This window comes from Chelmon rostratus, chromosome 19, assembly GCF_017976325.1.
Source record: "Chelmon rostratus isolate fCheRos1 chromosome 19, fCheRos1.pri, whole genome shotgun sequence".
Taxonomy (NCBI): Eukaryota; Metazoa; Chordata; class Actinopteri; order Chaetodontiformes; family Chaetodontidae; genus Chelmon; species Chelmon rostratus.
Window position 1 is genome coordinate 15221478 of NC_055676.1, and position 16506 is coordinate 15237983.

The 16506-nt window shown below is 40.3% G+C and overlaps 1 protein-coding gene across 1 annotated transcript in view; it reads right to left on the reverse strand.

Moving 5' to 3' along the window:
* Positions 1–765: 765 nt before the first annotated feature.
* The window catches only part of eng (endoglin), a 39495-nt gene continuing 23754 nt past the window's right edge, over positions 766–16506 (reverse strand). The window contains exons 5-14 of the mRNA XM_041960648.1: positions 14598–14775; positions 11257–11428; positions 11061–11163; positions 10570–10765; positions 10012–10163; positions 9156–9386; positions 8876–8942; positions 5048–5158; positions 4915–4962; positions 766–4832 (exon numbers count right to left, since the gene is read on the reverse strand). Coding sequence (XP_041816582.1) covers positions 4711–4832; positions 4915–4962; positions 5048–5158; positions 8876–8942; positions 9156–9386; positions 10012–10163; positions 10570–10765; positions 11061–11163; positions 11257–11428; positions 14598–14775 — 1380 coding nt within the window. The 3' untranslated portion in view covers positions 766–4710. The remainder of the gene's footprint in view (positions 4833–4914; positions 4963–5047; positions 5159–8875; positions 8943–9155; positions 9387–10011; positions 10164–10569; positions 10766–11060; positions 11164–11256; positions 11429–14597; positions 14776–16506) is intronic.

Consider the following 16506-nt stretch of genomic DNA (forward strand, 5'->3'; position numbering starts at 1 on the left):
TGGGGCTACACACCCACTGCCAAAACGTTGACACCCAGAAACATCCCAAACATGGCGAAATAAGAAAATACATGTGGAGGGTGGAGTCTCTGCAGATAGAGATTCCACCTCACACTTTATCAGGTCAAAAGTGATGACTGAGAGGGATTATTTTTGTTTCTTTACAACCTTTCTAAAGGAAAAAATCCTACTCATTCAACCTTTAGTAACATTTTGAATGCAGGACATTTAGAGAGTGTTACATTACACACACTATTACCACATTACCACAACCGCATGACATTGTGGTGATGCTAATTTATTATAAATTTTGGAGCATTCGAGATCTTAAAATCTCAGTCAGAAACACACTTGTGATCCAGGATTTAATCTTGTCTCCTCTGGTGTGGGCTACACACTGACAGCAGGCTGCATGCTTATGATACACCACTAGAATCTGAGATCAATGTGTTCTAACTGTGGTAAACTGTGAGATCTCCTGTTATTAGTCATTGTGTCTAGTGCCATCAAATCAGAAACAGAAGTTAACCTCACCTACTATATTTGCGCTAATCTAATACATCTTAAATTCTGTATATTCCTAATGCTTCTTTTGTTCCACTGTGATTAATTAAGTTGTAGTGTGTGTAGTACTCCAGGCTCTTTATTCTGTGTACTTTACCAAGTGTGTTGTCCTGGAAGATCTTGGGTGTCCTGGGAGTTTGTTTTTTCCAGCATTACAAGATCACAAGGCCGTAAGAAAGATCCCAGAAAACGCAAAGGGCGTCTGTCTTATTTACTTTATTAAGATAATTTCAGACAAAACATATATTTCTTCAGAGACAACATAGAATTACATGACATCAGTTAAGTACTGTCTCAACAAATAGACCCATTTTAAATGGTAAAAGGCTGCCCACTCTTGCACAAAAATAACACTACAAAGCAGACATTCTGGCATGTCGTTAAGGCTTCAGATTTTTTGGTAAAAATTCAGAATATGGACATTGTTAAGAGGCTGGAGGAATAATCCGCTCACGTAAATGTAGGCACAGTCTCTATTGTACACCTACACACAGGCGCGCACACACACACACACACACACACACACACACATACAGTAAATATACTGTGTATATGCATGCGCACGCACACACACACACACACATTTCATTAACCGTGTCTGAGGAGGAGGAAGTTGTCACAGGTAAGGAAGGCGTCTGCAGGGTTAACAAGTGAATTAACTGACAGCCTGTCTGATTTTACAGTGAGAGCTCAGACAGAACCTGGTACTCATGGGGCTGGTTTAACACAGGTACAGAATACCTGACATTTGGTGGAGGTGGATCTAATATTGGTGCAATTGACTAAAATAAAAAAAAAAAAAAAACATTCTCACAAACTGCCACATTTTCACTGTTATAATTCTGAATTTTCCTGCAATCGACAAGTTTGCGTGTGTTGAATCTTCAACTGGAAGGCTTCCCCGTGGTGAGAACTCCAGACAATACAATGTCAGGATGTCAGTATCGACAGAGATATGCCGTGTTTTTGGACAGCAGGGTGAATCCTAGCATAAGGGCAAAAGTCAAACAGGGTAGAGCCAACAAACCAAATGTTCTGTCCTTGACGTGATGTGACACGCACTGTCTGTGGCTACAATGTAATCGGAACTTAAATCTATGCGAGAATGAAAAACAAAGATTATTATACAAAGCAAATCTTATGCATTTGATAAGTGCCTTGATTAGGAATTGTCCCAGTTCTCCAAATACAAAAAAGAACAAAGCAGGTTAAGAAGATCATACAACAAAAAAAAACATGATAAAAAAACCTACATATTGACATTAAATACAAGTTTACCTAATCATATTGCACAAATACTCAAGTGGCAATTTGTACTGGCCTTCTTTGTTCTCTGTCTCGACACAAGTACACAAACAAAATCAGGAATGCACAGAAAAACGTGCATGCACGCACACACTGAGTGAGAGAGGGGTAATAAGCTACATAGACCACATGTGCAATGAGGACACATTTTACAAACACAGTTGGTTGGATGCTTTTGAGATTAGGTTTGAAGGTGAATAAATTATTCTGGCAACCCAAATCAGAAGGTGAGTAACTACTGGGAGTGTGAATATACAGTATATGCATCAGTGAATAAAATCAGTGTGTCAAATGTATACAAAGAAAAGTTTAACATCACAATTTTGATGTATGTGTCAAAGCTATGTACTGTGGATACAAATTGCTTACTTACACCACAAGACAAGACTTGGGAATATTTTTAAAGAGGTAAAAGAGTGACAATAAAAATATAAAATACATTTACATCTGTACACTGAAACAAACAGTGGGTTCACGGATCAACCGTCACTCTACAGTTGTTGCCCTCATGAAAGTCCACATTATGCATGTATGCAGCTTCTGTCTGGCATTAGCACTGCAGTGGCTGATGCAGCCTATCCAATGTAGAGATCAGAAGTTAATACTTTTGACAAGCAAATCTCAAGATCTCTCTCAAATGACAGCTTCCATATCATTCAGCATGTCATGTGAAGCTAAAGTTGGATTTTTAAAGCCGTCTTCATGAGGTTAAAGCACAACTGATGACACATGCTTTGTTGCAAACAGTACATAGATAATATGGTCTTATACTATGGTTACTATTGATTACACTACGGAGTCCAAATAGGCTGTATTCAGAGCTGGTGACTTATACAGGAAGTTTGAGTTCAAAGGTAGGGAACAGTGTTGGGAAGCTTTCAGGTGTTTAGCTCTCTCTTTTGTGGGGTTTTGATGTATACCTATATCAAAATTACCTACAAAGAGTCCACACATCTGAGTTTGCCAGTTTTCACCTGGAAATTGGGTTTTCTAGCCCATTTGTTTTAAACAAACATTTGCCTTGAATCCCACAGATTTAATTTCCTTCTGTGCAAGAAATACTAATTAAATGAGAATTTCATTCTGGAATATTTTAGCCTGCTGTTTGTACCTAAGGTTACCTTCACAATGAATGAAGGTCTCAAGGAGTTTCATCACATCGAGGTGGCAACACTTGAGGATGTAGCAGGGATCAAGGATTGCTTGTTTGTCAAAGTCTCTGAATGCGCCGGTGATCCACCACATCCATTAGAGGCCTAAAAATTCTTTCCCTTCTGGGCATTCATCTCCAGTCACAAGACAGGGCAGAGCATTAGTGTCTGGCTACATTTTGAATGAAAAGACATTGAATATGAGCAGGCAGGTCGGACAGTTAATACTTGCTTAGTGTCAGTCTTCAAACATAGGAAGAGTAATGGTTTATACACCATAAATAGCTGCATCTAGGTCTGTGAAAACACTTTAATGCAATATTTATATGCCTTTTTCCATGTATGTGTTTGCGTGTGCTATCACAAACACGAAATCTGTGGCGAAAAACAACAAATACAACAAATTTTCAGTCAGTAATGACTCATTACAGATTCTGGTGAGAATGGATTGTGCAAAGGAAAAGTACTGGAATTCCACCTCCAGTCAAACTATTGTGGGGAAACTCCACCTTGTGGGCGTTGCTGTATGAGTGGCACTTAGTTCCATATATAAGTCTGAGGTCTGAAAACTGATATGCAGAGTTTTGGCACTATCTCCTCATTAGGGGCCCATTACTCAGCTCCGCATACAGTCATGTATCTCTGCATGCTGTAATGTTCATTACAAGAGTGATTATCTCTGAGCTCACATAACTGAAAGCACTTTTTTTTTCATTAATGGTTCATAATGTATTTCTACCTTTGGGCAATAAATATGATCTAAGATTGGTTTTGTGGAGTTATTAGGAAATCAAGTATATCTCTCTGGGGATAAAAAGCTTGACTTTGATATGAGGGCTCTAAAACAGCTATTGGACAGTATGAAAATGGCACTGCAGCTTTGTTTCATATGACCCACAAGTGACAGAAAATAACAAAAAAACAAAAAAGGCGGAAAATAAGATCAGTTCACCAGAGAAGTCCAGTGTTAAGTTTAAACTTAGCTCCAGACTTCCAAATAATAGGAGGTAGCTGTTATTCATTGACCTCGAACTCCAATTAAGACAAATACCCCTTGAAGTGAGCATTTCATTGACTGGTTTGAGATCCTAACATGTTGAGCTTTCCAAACCCCGAGGTGTTCTTGATATCTTTTTGGACTGACCTAGCCAAAAGCCCTTCGTATTTTTGTAGCTTAGATGTGAATGCAAAACAGCTTTTCATCTGTTTTTCAAAGTCAGTCTTTTGACTGGTTTGTCTCCTGTCTAACTATTATTGTGCTGCCATCACACAAGCACAATTCATTGAAAGGAATGCAGTGAATTTCCTGTTAGCTCTTGGGGGATATGGTTTGTTTTTCCTGTTGGTGGGAGCCAATTTTTTTTTCTCTTGCCCTCTTTAACTTCCTGTCTAGGAGCTTGACTTTACAGAGAGGCTGCAGAGGTAAGCGTCAGAAGCCATTGATTAGACTTCTGTTATCCGTCACCCGGCGCCCTCCCCCCATCCACCATTACAAACTCCCAGATCACATCCATTTCAGGTTTGGTGTGTCAAAGACTTGGGTTGTGCTTTTTAATGAGAATTTGAGGGACAGGGCAGGGAAGGGAGAAATGCTTTTTAAGCATTACTAAAGAAGACAAAAGCACATAACCCGTATAGGTGACTTTGAAGGGACATGGTGGTCCTGCTGGTGGTGGAGATTACCATAATCTCATGCCATGCTGCTGGTCGGTGTGCTCTGGGTGCTTCCAATGCTAGCGTTGGCGCTGCTGTTCTCAGAGGGGGAAGGGTTTGTAGAAACAGGTTGTCGTTTTGATCCTGAGCAGGGACATCCTGGAGGAAGATGAAGGAGAAGCCAATAAGTTAAGAAGAAAAAAAGAAATGAACCAATAGAAAGACAAGAAAATTTCTTTACCAGGAAGATTTGCTGCAGTTGAGCTAATGTCCAGCCCAGTTGGGTACCCTGAATTAAGCAGAAAATGACAATTCAAACATAAAGTCAAATCTATTTTCAACCAGAAAATTTATATCATTAGTCCTTAATTTACCTGTTTTAATTTTGATAAACCACAGTGCTCCAATAAGTAATACTCCAATCAGGAACCCTCCAAATGCAATGCCCAGAACACCTGGTAGGCCAAAATCAAAGCATGGTGGGCCTGAAACATATACATGAAAAAACAATGTATGCAAGCTTCACTTAAACAACAGCAATCACAACAACCTCAACCAAAACTGACATCATGGTTCATTCACATTCATTCCAACACAGTATGAAAGTGCATTTGCAGAGACTTAAAATGTTCTTGATACAGAGTAGGTGGTCGGTCATAGTGAACACTATATGGGTATATATTGTAAATACTTTGCAGAGATATATGAAATGTTTCACATGGGTAATAGCAGAGAGTTCGAGGGTTGGCTCCATTCTGATTGGCTTATTTCTCCAGAGAACCCTAGCAAACAAGAAGTCAAAGCACTGGTTGCCAGCAGCAAATTTTTTTTTGCAGTTCAACACAACACCCAAACAGTAATTGTACCGTGTGTCAAGTGAATACTATGTTTTTAGGCAACATCTTGAATTCAATATGTAGGAGTTTCCTGGCATGCACCAATATGTTTTTGTCCTAAAGAAAATCCTGCTTTCAACTGCATAACTGTGTACCAGCAATTTATTTTTAACCCCCAAAAAAGGTCAGTTTAAAGATTGATGGTACAGTCTAGATCCTAGAGTAACATGAAATCTATTCACTTTGTACGAGCTACGGTATGGTCTTTAAATACAACCCTTTGGCCTTTGGTCCTAGTTACCGTGACAATACAAAGCAAAGCCCAAGCACTAAATAGCAGTTATTACTTTTGCAGGGTTAGACTTTAGCCTAACCAAAACAAAAAAAAAAAAGGAAAAAATGTGCTCTATCATTTTCTCTGTTCTAATTTAATGATACAAATTTCAATTTACAATCAAGTTTGGCATTGGTGCTGTTCTTTGGGCAGGCTGTGTGCTGGCTTGCCCCACACAACGTGCTTCACTGCTAACAAACTTAATAGAAAACATAAAACCCTGAGCCAGCAGCAATAAAAAATCATTTTCCCTCAATTCAGCTCTGAAAGAGTATGAGAACAGGCAAACACTAAAACTCGCTCAAGCCTCTGACAGACAGAGCTGTGGCATAGACATACTGTACTAGCCTGGCAAGGCCATCCCACAGCTTCGCTTCTCTCTATGTGGTCTTGCAAGGCCACGAACGGATTACCTTGAGACAGACGTCATTTCAAAAAGGCTGTACAATAGATCGTGGCCAGTTTTCCCCTTCACTCACACGTCACCTTTAACTCCTCCAACATCCGATCGTACAAACTATCTACTCACTGGGCAGTAATCGAAGTAATTTTCAGGCTGAATAAACATGCCATATATTATTAAATGCTTGAAAAACTTCCCTACAATGGTCCACCAAGATCAGTTTTTAAATCATTTTGATGAAGAAAGCAGGAGTTGGGAGTTTGGAAAGCTATAATTATGATTGAAGCTTTGACTTCTTCAATATGCACTGTGCCTGACCAGGCTGTCAAATTGTTTAGACACTGCCAGTGTGTGTATGCTATGTGTTGCATATCAAGAAAACAAGTATGCAAACACATGCTTCTCCTTCTCCCCTTCTTCTGCTACCTGCAGACATCCTCCCACAAGTATCCAGAACATTGGAAGAAACTAATCATCACCTTTGTACGAGTTTCTCTCACCTGCCTCTGCTGCCTCCTGCCTCCTGGTGGAGTGTGCTAGGCTAAGAACTATACTGGGCTTCATACATTACAGCTCTCCTTTCCTGAAGTACATTAAAGAGAGGACATGAAGGACAGAAGACAGCAGGTTTGTTCTGTAGAAACTTGCCACCACTCTGTGCATCATGTGTATTTGAATAATTGTGTGCAGTAATTAAAGAATACCAAATATCAAGTGAATTAAATATGACCCAGAGCACTGAAACAGTGACATCTTGTGGGCGTTTGGGCTGACTGCATCCCAGACAGCCAACCCAGTTTGTTGATCTTTCTAAGAGGAACATTCCTTGACCCCAAATGGGCCAGAAACATCACAGCAACTTGAGCTGGCTCTCTCTTGAGACTTTTTTCCAAATCAGTTGCTGTGTTAGTTTGTATAAGTGAGGCTTTGACAGCAAAGCTGAGTAAACAGGAGCAGGAAGCAGAAGCTCCAGTGCAGGTGGAGAGGAGGATACAGACAGCAGGCCTGTGCTGTGACTCCCTGGAGTCCTCTGTATGAAAACTACCAAACAGGAATGATTGCTGAATGGAGCACTCAGCCTAGCGAACCAGGGCTGTGAGCCCCCCCAGTGAAGCCTTGCAACAGAATGCAGTCAACTAGTCCAGTTGATATAACCCTTATATCTCTGACACTGGGCTAATGAATGGAACCATATAAACAGACCTACCAAACCAGCAGTGTTCCTTTACAATGAGGTCATTGCCAGTGTTTCAGTAGGTCCTAGTCTCAATAAAAAACATTTCTCATTATGTAGTTTAAGCAAAACAGCAAAGAGGACAAACAGGAAAGCATGGATGAGTAGTTCAGCCAGCTTCCCAACACATACAGTGTGCCGCAACATTGACATAACTTTTATCTTTCTCCTCTAGAAGGAAATGGAGGATAAAGGAAGCTTAAGGAATAAACAAATCTATTATCAGTTTAACAAAAGAACTTCAAGTGTTGCCCCATTTAATCAGCATCTACTTCCTTGTGTCTTTTTAGTCAGAAATTGAATCATTAGAATTTTCCTAGAGATGAATCATCAGGCTGGACACTATTCTTTCTTTGAAGAAAGACATCTTTCCTTGTTTGAGTTAACTGCGTTGAATGGTCCGACAATAGCATCGGGCCCAGTGGCTGTGTTTGGACAGCATACACGGTCAGACCCCCTTGGAAACACAAAGGACTTCGCCCCCCTCCCCTGAGGGTCATTACATCTGATTGTGGCCACAAGGTCAGCCTGCAGACCTTCCTAAAGGACGAGGCCCTGCCCCAAAACCCCTTGCTGGCTTCACCGCATATCCTGAGTTCACTGCTATGACAACCGCCCCCGCAGCACTTGTTGTGCACTGAAAGCAACAATAGGAATGAAAATTATAGCAGCAAGCTGCAATTCACTGGCCGAGCACCAGACTAGCAATTAAGTCCTAAGGGCAAAAAGGAAATTTAAAAGTTCTACAATTTAAAAGCTTCTGAAAGTTCAGAGAATTTATTATTAGAGTACTAAATATAAAACATTCATCTTCATAGGAAGGGTTTGTCAGCATCAGCACAACTTTTCCCACAATTTTGTGTGGATCATTTCGGAGACTGGATCTTTCTGCATTTGTTATGTTTGGTGCATTTTCAGTGATATGGAAGAAGTTTGCTGTGTCTTTTTAATAGTAATAAATCACAAAGACGGAAATAAACTGAAAAAAGGATCACTCACTGAATAGTTTCTGTTTCTGTATAGCTGTGTGACATTTCATGTATTTGACTGCTTTGCAAAATGCTTTTTACTTTCTGGAATGTCAGTTTTAGTAAGAAAGTCAGACTAGGAAAAGAAGAAAGAAAAAGAGAAATCAGCAAAACAAATAGACTGGGGCCTCTTCGCCTAAGAGCAAATTGGAATTTGTGGGTAAACACTGCAACAATTCTGGGTAGAAATCATTTGTTTTATTTAAAAGTGGAGACAAGAGCACTGAGTGCGAGAAGATCATAAGAATACTAAAGAAGCCTGTATGTGAAAAAACCCACAGTGAAGAATATGAACACTCTGTAGCTTCTGAACTGGACTCAAAAAAAAGTTAGCTGATCCATATTTTGGAGTTTAAACTGAACTCACTTGGTGGTTGCAGACACGGCTGGGTAACCTCAAGATTCCTCTTCACTCTTCCTCCATCTCCACATTTCTGGTGAGGTGGAGAAAGAAAGAAATAAGACTTATTTACTTATTTACTAGATAAGTCAAAAGGTCACTATCTCATAAGCCTGTCAAAATGTGCACTTAAGCTTCAGCAACAGATTTACACAAACACACACATTTTATATCTGAATAAAAGCACTTTCATTTGACCACCTTTATTTCAAGTGCTGTGTAAACTAACAAACTGATAAACTCCTACCTCACTGTGGCAAAGTTTGACAGAACATTCCAGGTCCCATGTGGTGGACGTCAGCTCTTGGAGCTGATCTAAGGAGAAGCTGAGTCGGGTGCTGTTGGGACAAGAATTTAAGGAGCAGGCCTCTGGTATGAAGGGCAGCTCTTTCACTACAGGGCATGAGCCCTTGGAGCGCACAAAGCAGCTGATCACCTTGATGGTCAAGACAATATCCCCTAAAGTGTGCCCTGAAATCTGCAGGAAACAGAGAAAAGATAAAATGAGTTGCAACAGAATGGAAGAAGCACAATAATCTGTCAAATGGACATCAGATAAGCAGTAAAGTCATTTTGAATAACAGACTGACCAAAATCATATATTAGCTGCAAGTAAACAAGAAACCAAGTTTCTGCTATTCTACATTATCCACCTTTTTTCTTTTTAGCTATCTTTGCACATGAGTTGAGTTACTACTTTTTGAGTTACTAAAGGATTAACTGATTTTAAAGACAGATTTAATATTTTTATTGAGAGACCGCACACACCCGGTGTGATGTGCAGGACCGCATTTACACTAAACAGTTTCAGAACTTGTGTGTGCTATGTTTTGCACCGAAACCCCCGGTTGCACCCGGTTGGTTACGATTCCCTGTCACCTTGCTCTCATTAGCCATTGCAGGGCTCTGCTCAATATTCCATTCCACAGTTCCTTTCACACTTGAACATTTCATGTTGTAAATATCAAAGATGTTTGATATTTCGTCACCCCTACGCTTGTCAGGAGGAGAGGATCGGACCCAAAATCTACCCAGTTATCCTCTAGTGTGGGGCAAATATCAGGAGACCTGAAAAACCGCCAAGAGTGTAAATTATTTCTTACCTCTGCATAAATTCTCTTGTCACTCTGCACCTTGGTGTTAGGATCCAGGGGAGAACGGTAGTCTGGGGAGGTGTACAGCTGCATCAACAGAGGCATCTGATGAGGAGCATTAGTTGTCATGGGAATGACAGATTTTGTTGCTGTTTCTGTAACTGACAGAGAAATAGCAGAAATTAAAAAAAATCAACAAAAGATAACCCATAGACATCAATTTTATCACTGTTAATGCACTTTCTTGAATTTCTAGTGAACTTAATACAGATAGTTGTCCTTTCCAGTGCAGACGTTGATATTTTAGCACTCTTTTTAAGGACAGCCTCCTCAAGACAAAATCTTTAGTGAAAATCAAAAGGGTCATTCAAATGGCAGAACAGCACATTGTGTATGTAAAATAATACATTGAACGTGGCAATGATGATGATGGTGTGAGAATGTTTAACGCAGTCACTCTATAACAAGTATTAAGTATGGGCTAAGGCTTTTTGCTGTATTAAAACTACTCACTTTGTAGAAAACTCCTCAAAGTTGAAAACACATTTTTACCTTTTATCAACTTACCTGCTGGGTTGTCTTTTTTTCCGAGAACCAGTAAAATCATAGAGTCCTCTGGTCTCAGTTCAGTATAGCTGGTGAAAGTACTGGCTTTAAAATGATTTAAAGCTTCCCTTTGTACACTCTCTGCACTGTCATTGTTCACTGTAAGCAAAGGCGGGATTCTGAGTGTCATGGCGGGCAGCAGGATGTCATTGTTAGACTGTAGAAAGAGACGAGTTCAAATAAAACACTTAGAGACTGTCTTATACAAGTACTCACTTAATAACAAGCACATTTTCACAAGCATGAGAAAGCTTGTTGTGTGTACAAAATCATTTAACCATCATTTAGTGAGATGGAACACACTATTGACAGCATAATCACATAGTGTGGAATCTTTGTCCTCTTAATAAATCCTACCTCACATGTGGTTGTGGAACCATAAATATGCTAACTCTCTGTGTTGTAACTACTGGAGTGTGTGTGTATGTGTGTGTGCGTGTGTTTGAGCTTACACCAAACTGGGTGTGTTGTGGATTGAGGATGGTCCATGTGGTGCCCTGAGGCCCTCTCAGGAACACGCTGGTCTTCCTACTGTCCACGCGAAGTGACACATTGCTGCAATGTGAAGAATCAAAAATTACAAGAGGGATTTCGCCAACAAAGATAGCAAAACAACACATAAGATTTCTTGTGAGTCTCAAGGTTTACCGAATGCCCGCATTCTCTGGGATGTTTATGATGTGAAGCTCAGCCTCATCACCCTGGTTCTGCTGCTCTGGTGAGCAAGACTTGAACGAGGAAGCTGTTTCAATCTCCACAAAGTGCTTCTCTGACGCATCTTCATTTTTAAGCGTGCAGTAACGAGAGCCAGGTTTGGTTCCTGTAAAACCACAAACAATCATTTTCCATCGACGCGAAACAAAAATGGATAGTCCAGTGGATTATATTTATAATAAGTAATAAAATTATTTCTGCATGCATAATCCCATATAATAAAAAAGACAACAGCTTCAAAAAAAATTGACTGCCAGCACTTCTGTTTAAGTACTTAAATGTGGCAGTGAGGTAGTGGCTGCAATAAGCAATTACGATTAAAGCCTATTTTTTCATTTATTTAACAGGGTAGTTTCACCGAGATTGATGCTCTGAGAGGCTGTTTCCGTTCAGTGTGGCTGGTAACAAAACTGACTGTTTTATTTGGTGCCCAGCACTGGGGAGCCATAGCCCAGTCTGTAACAGGAGACCAAACGGCTGGGGCAGGCACAGATGCACCTTGCCTTCCTCGCTGTGGAGGATGTTCCAGGAGCGTTCTCCTGAGAGTACATATGCTCAGCCTCTGACCAAATAATGGTGACGGATGGTTTACGGGTGCACCCTGGTGCAGTGCTCAAATTGCTGAACATTTCGTTTCAATACACTATGCTGGAAATGGGGGTGATATATGATCCCCACATCACTTCATATAGCCTCATCATACCCATAGCAAAGTGCGGTTATTTGCAGCATATTTGAGCTAAAGTATATGAGTGTTTGGAGCATACTGAGCACATGAACGCTGACACGGAGGAGTGGATTACGCTACGTGGTTTGAAAAATTTTTCCCACTATAAAGACTTGTTACCGTTGCAGTGCACTGTGAGTTGAATTCAACCTGACTGTTACTGTCCTCCTTGAACAGAGGAAACTACCAGCTTTTAACCACCTCCTTTCAAGCCTACAGGGGTCTAGAATGATTTGGAGTGCGGTTATCACTTTAAACTACTTTTGTGATACTATGTCCTGACTGGCTTGTAGCTGGGCAACTGGAATTCAAAAGTAGCTTCCTTAACACTGCTAAACATGCCTCTTTTGCACCAGCAGTAGCGTGACCTGAATTTCAAATCATATTCAGACATGCAAGAAACCTGAAGATCATGTATTTTCATATCAGCGAGCCTTCAACTTGGCAACATTCTGCTGTGTAGTCACTGTGCAGACTTTTCAAACGCCTCCAACAAGGCCTACGCAGGTCCACCTCACACCCCATTACTTGCCAAGGGATACAACAAAACAGCGATGTAAACTGCTCCACTGCTTGAGTAATTTGAATGCCCTTGTGGACTGTGAGTCAGTGAAAACACTCGCTAAAACTGAGGGTGGCTGAAAACATAGCATTTCATCACAATTTCATCAACACAATTAAAATGGGAAAAGAGCAGTTTGCCATTGCCAGACAGGCATCACCTGCTGTAACACCCTATAGTTGACAGACCTGGAGAAGGACAGGTAATCATAAAGAGAGAGATTAAAAATTACCCATGCAAAATACTGTAAAAGAAACAAACACTGGACTTGAAAGCAGCCACCACTATTCCAGCATTATCACTGCTCTAAACCCATGTCAGAGCTCTGCGTCGGCTCAGACCGCCTTAAGGAGGTTCTGCTAGGAAATAATTGTGCTTGCACTGAGCATCCCGCTGCTACTGCTGCTGGCAATAGCAGCAAATAATATTCTAAATGTCCAGCCTTTGCTCATGCCATGACAGCTCACTTTAAATCACAGCACTCCTGCGCCTCGATCTCGAGCATTGCGCTGGCCATTTGTCCATGGCTTCCCGTTCCAAATGTTTTGTCACATGCAATGGCGTCCTGTGAGCACTGAGAGCGTCGAGCTCAGTCCCCCAGCACATTACTTTATCCGAGCTAAGGATTTGCACTGACTACTTGAGATTTTCCCATATGACAAGCATGTAAACGTACGGGTATTTGCGTTTCAAACATGCAGCATTATGAGAGGTTTACTGAGCTTTAAAATCAGCAGTAGTGCTGCTTATTTTGGATTATACAGTACAAAATCGGTTTGGTTGCAAATTCAAAGCTCTGCACGCATGATGCTCCATATATACAAAATAAATACAACTTTTCTGAGGTAGGTTTGTTTAAGTCTCCACAGATGGTCTGGTCATTAAATTCTGTAAATGCTCATGATGTTGTTTAGCTCACTGCCGTGTGTAATAAAGGATTAGAAGATTAATTAATAGAACGATCACGAATAAGACTTTTCCAAATTAGTATGGACAGTCATAGTATGTACACATGATATGTGAAAAGAATGAGCATGCAAACAACATGGATGAAATATTAAGTGGGGAATTAATAGTTCCCAAACGCTCAAATACATAATTCTGAATATCATAGCCCTAAATTCTACACACCGCTCTTATATCATAGAATTGTGTCACAGCAATATACTTCAGTGGACTGTTTATTCCCTCATTGCCTTCAGGTGCCATATGGCAGCCGGTGCTCGGCTCACTCGCACAATTGTAATATTGACACAGCACGGAGTCCGGGTCTATATGTAAAGCATCTTTGTGGGGCACGTTTTGTTGTCACATCTATCAGTCAACTCTGCACATAGTAATCATCTGATCCTTTATACTGGTTATAAGTTGCACTAATATATTATTACAATTCAGCGCCTGACAAGTGTAGTTTTGAGGTCCTCTTCCTACAATATAAAAATCAAAAAAGCCAGGTAGAATACACAGGCATTGCTTTTTTTAATGCAATGTAGTCTTCATCACAGCACAGTGTTTTCTCTGTGACTTCATCAGAAGGGGTTTTTATACACACTTGAGATAAGAGAAGAGGTTAGTAGACAGAGGGAGCCCTGGAAACAACACTGCATCCATCCCTGATTACTGTACTGCAGATTCACAGTTGAGTTATGTAAGCTGGAGCTCTATGTTGTGCCGAATGTAATTACTTTGCTCTCTACAGCACCAGAAATGCTGTTTTAGAGCAAAGAAAGATGCAGATAGCAAATCCCAGATAAAAACCGTCCGGTCACGGTTGACAAATGGGAAACATTTGTAGGCAGGCAGAAAGTCCTCTCTTCTGATGAAATCCTATAATGCTGTCTCACATGCATCCCCATTTCAAATTTTGGCATGTTACCACACTTTGGAAAAGACTCCCTTCAAACTATGAGAACTATTACACTATTAAATTAGTAGGAGAACAGTATATTGCCATTATATCAGCCAGGTTACACAAATAATTCTCACCATTTGTTCCTGTCGCTGAGATTGTTTTCAGGTTTCTGATTGTGGTGAATGATGTCACACCCCCGAACTTCTGTCTTGCCCACTTGACCAGCTCCTCATCTTGAGTGGGGAAGTGTTGCTTGTGAACGTTGTTGTGATGTTGATTACCATGAAGGACAATTGTGGAGTCATTGTTTACCTGCAAAGTAGAGGCCAAGTCATGCCAATTAGCTTCATGAAATACTATTTCCAGAAAGGACACAGTCAGGATCGCCTACGTCCTAAAATGCACGAGTCTGTCTGTTACCCACTGCTACAATAACACAGACCTGAGTGAGTCAGCTTTATATTTATTCATATTTACCCCATGTCTGCTCACATTTTGTCATATCAAACATGTTTGCCCATCCCTCTCATTCTCCTCTATTGCTCCACCCAACTCTCCCTCTATTCTCTGAGCAGGGTCCTGTTAAAAAGAAATGTTTATTATGGTTGAGTGTCCACGAGCCCAGTTGCACAACCCTGTTGGAGCCATGGTCTTTCCTTTGCTTCCTGAGTGGGGCCAGGAAATGGGACCTTTTTTAGCTTTGTGCGTCACCACAGTCGGCTGGAATCTGGCTCCATACAAGGTATAAATATATACATCCATCCCATCGACTAGACACCGCTGTTTCCTCGTCTGGGCCAATGGGAAATAATGGAGTTTACATTAAGCTTTGCATGAATAAGCAGGGAGGGGAATAGAGGAGTGGAGATTGACTACAGTATGCTTCTAGACAGTTAGAAATATGTAACAAAGCCCTCAGTGAATAACAATTGAGGAAAGAACATGTGCTTCAGTTTTATTTCGGGCTCAAACTTATATTTATTTTAATCTACACTGATTTTTCCTTCTCTCCTTCAGCAGTCCAAAGGCTGAAGTGGAAAATAAAATGTTGTGTAAGTACTGCGACCCTTCATTTTGTAAACATTTATGCCCACTGACACTTGAGAACAGCTCATTTTGCTGAAGGAAACTCTAAACTTTCTAAACAGGACATCAGAATGAGATCATCAGCCTGAAAAGGTTTTTAGGAAATCTTTTTTTTCCAGTGCAATTTTAAAACTCCAATAAACTGAGCTGCATACAGTATGATGGGTACTTTTTTTCATATGTTGATGTGCTTTGTTTTAATTAGCTTGTGTATTCATTTTTTATTAGCTTAAAATGCACAATTCATGGATAGTGTGATACATGCTTAGTGGATTCTGACTCAAAAATTATTCAGCTTCCTTTGTTTCATGAGTGTTTTTATCACCACAACACTGCAACTAGCATACAGCAGGGTATTTGGACAAGGCAACACAGCTAACATTTCATCAAAATTACGTGTAAGTAAAAAAATAAATAAATGTGAAAAGAGAGGACTGGTGGTGTTTTTTATATGAATCACACTGTTAATGTTTATCAAGTGTGAATCAAAACAGAAATCCTGACATGTCTAGTACGTGTGATTATTTGTGTGCGTGTATACGTGTGTGTCCTTGTATCACAAAATGAGACAAAAAAAAAAAAAAGTTGAAAGCTAAGTAAGCCTGAGGGAGTCATTGGTCTTTCTACATGAATATTTGATTGACGCAATATCAAAAATAGCGTGAAGGGAAACTCCAAAAATAAAAGAGGGAAAACTAGTCACGATACAAGCAGGCAGGCAGGGAAGGACTGAGAGGACGGACGGGAAGAAAAAGGGAAACAACAATGGTAGTCATTTGAAAGATTACAGTGGAATTTAACTAAGATTAGTCTCTGTGAAATTAGTTTGATATTCTGCAGGCTCACAGGAAAGTTCAAGGAACTCAAAGATGTCTCTGTCTTGATGATACTACAGAAAGTTCAGATGATACTTCTTTCCCATCAGTCTGCCTTGTAAAAAGCAGCTTGGATTCTTCA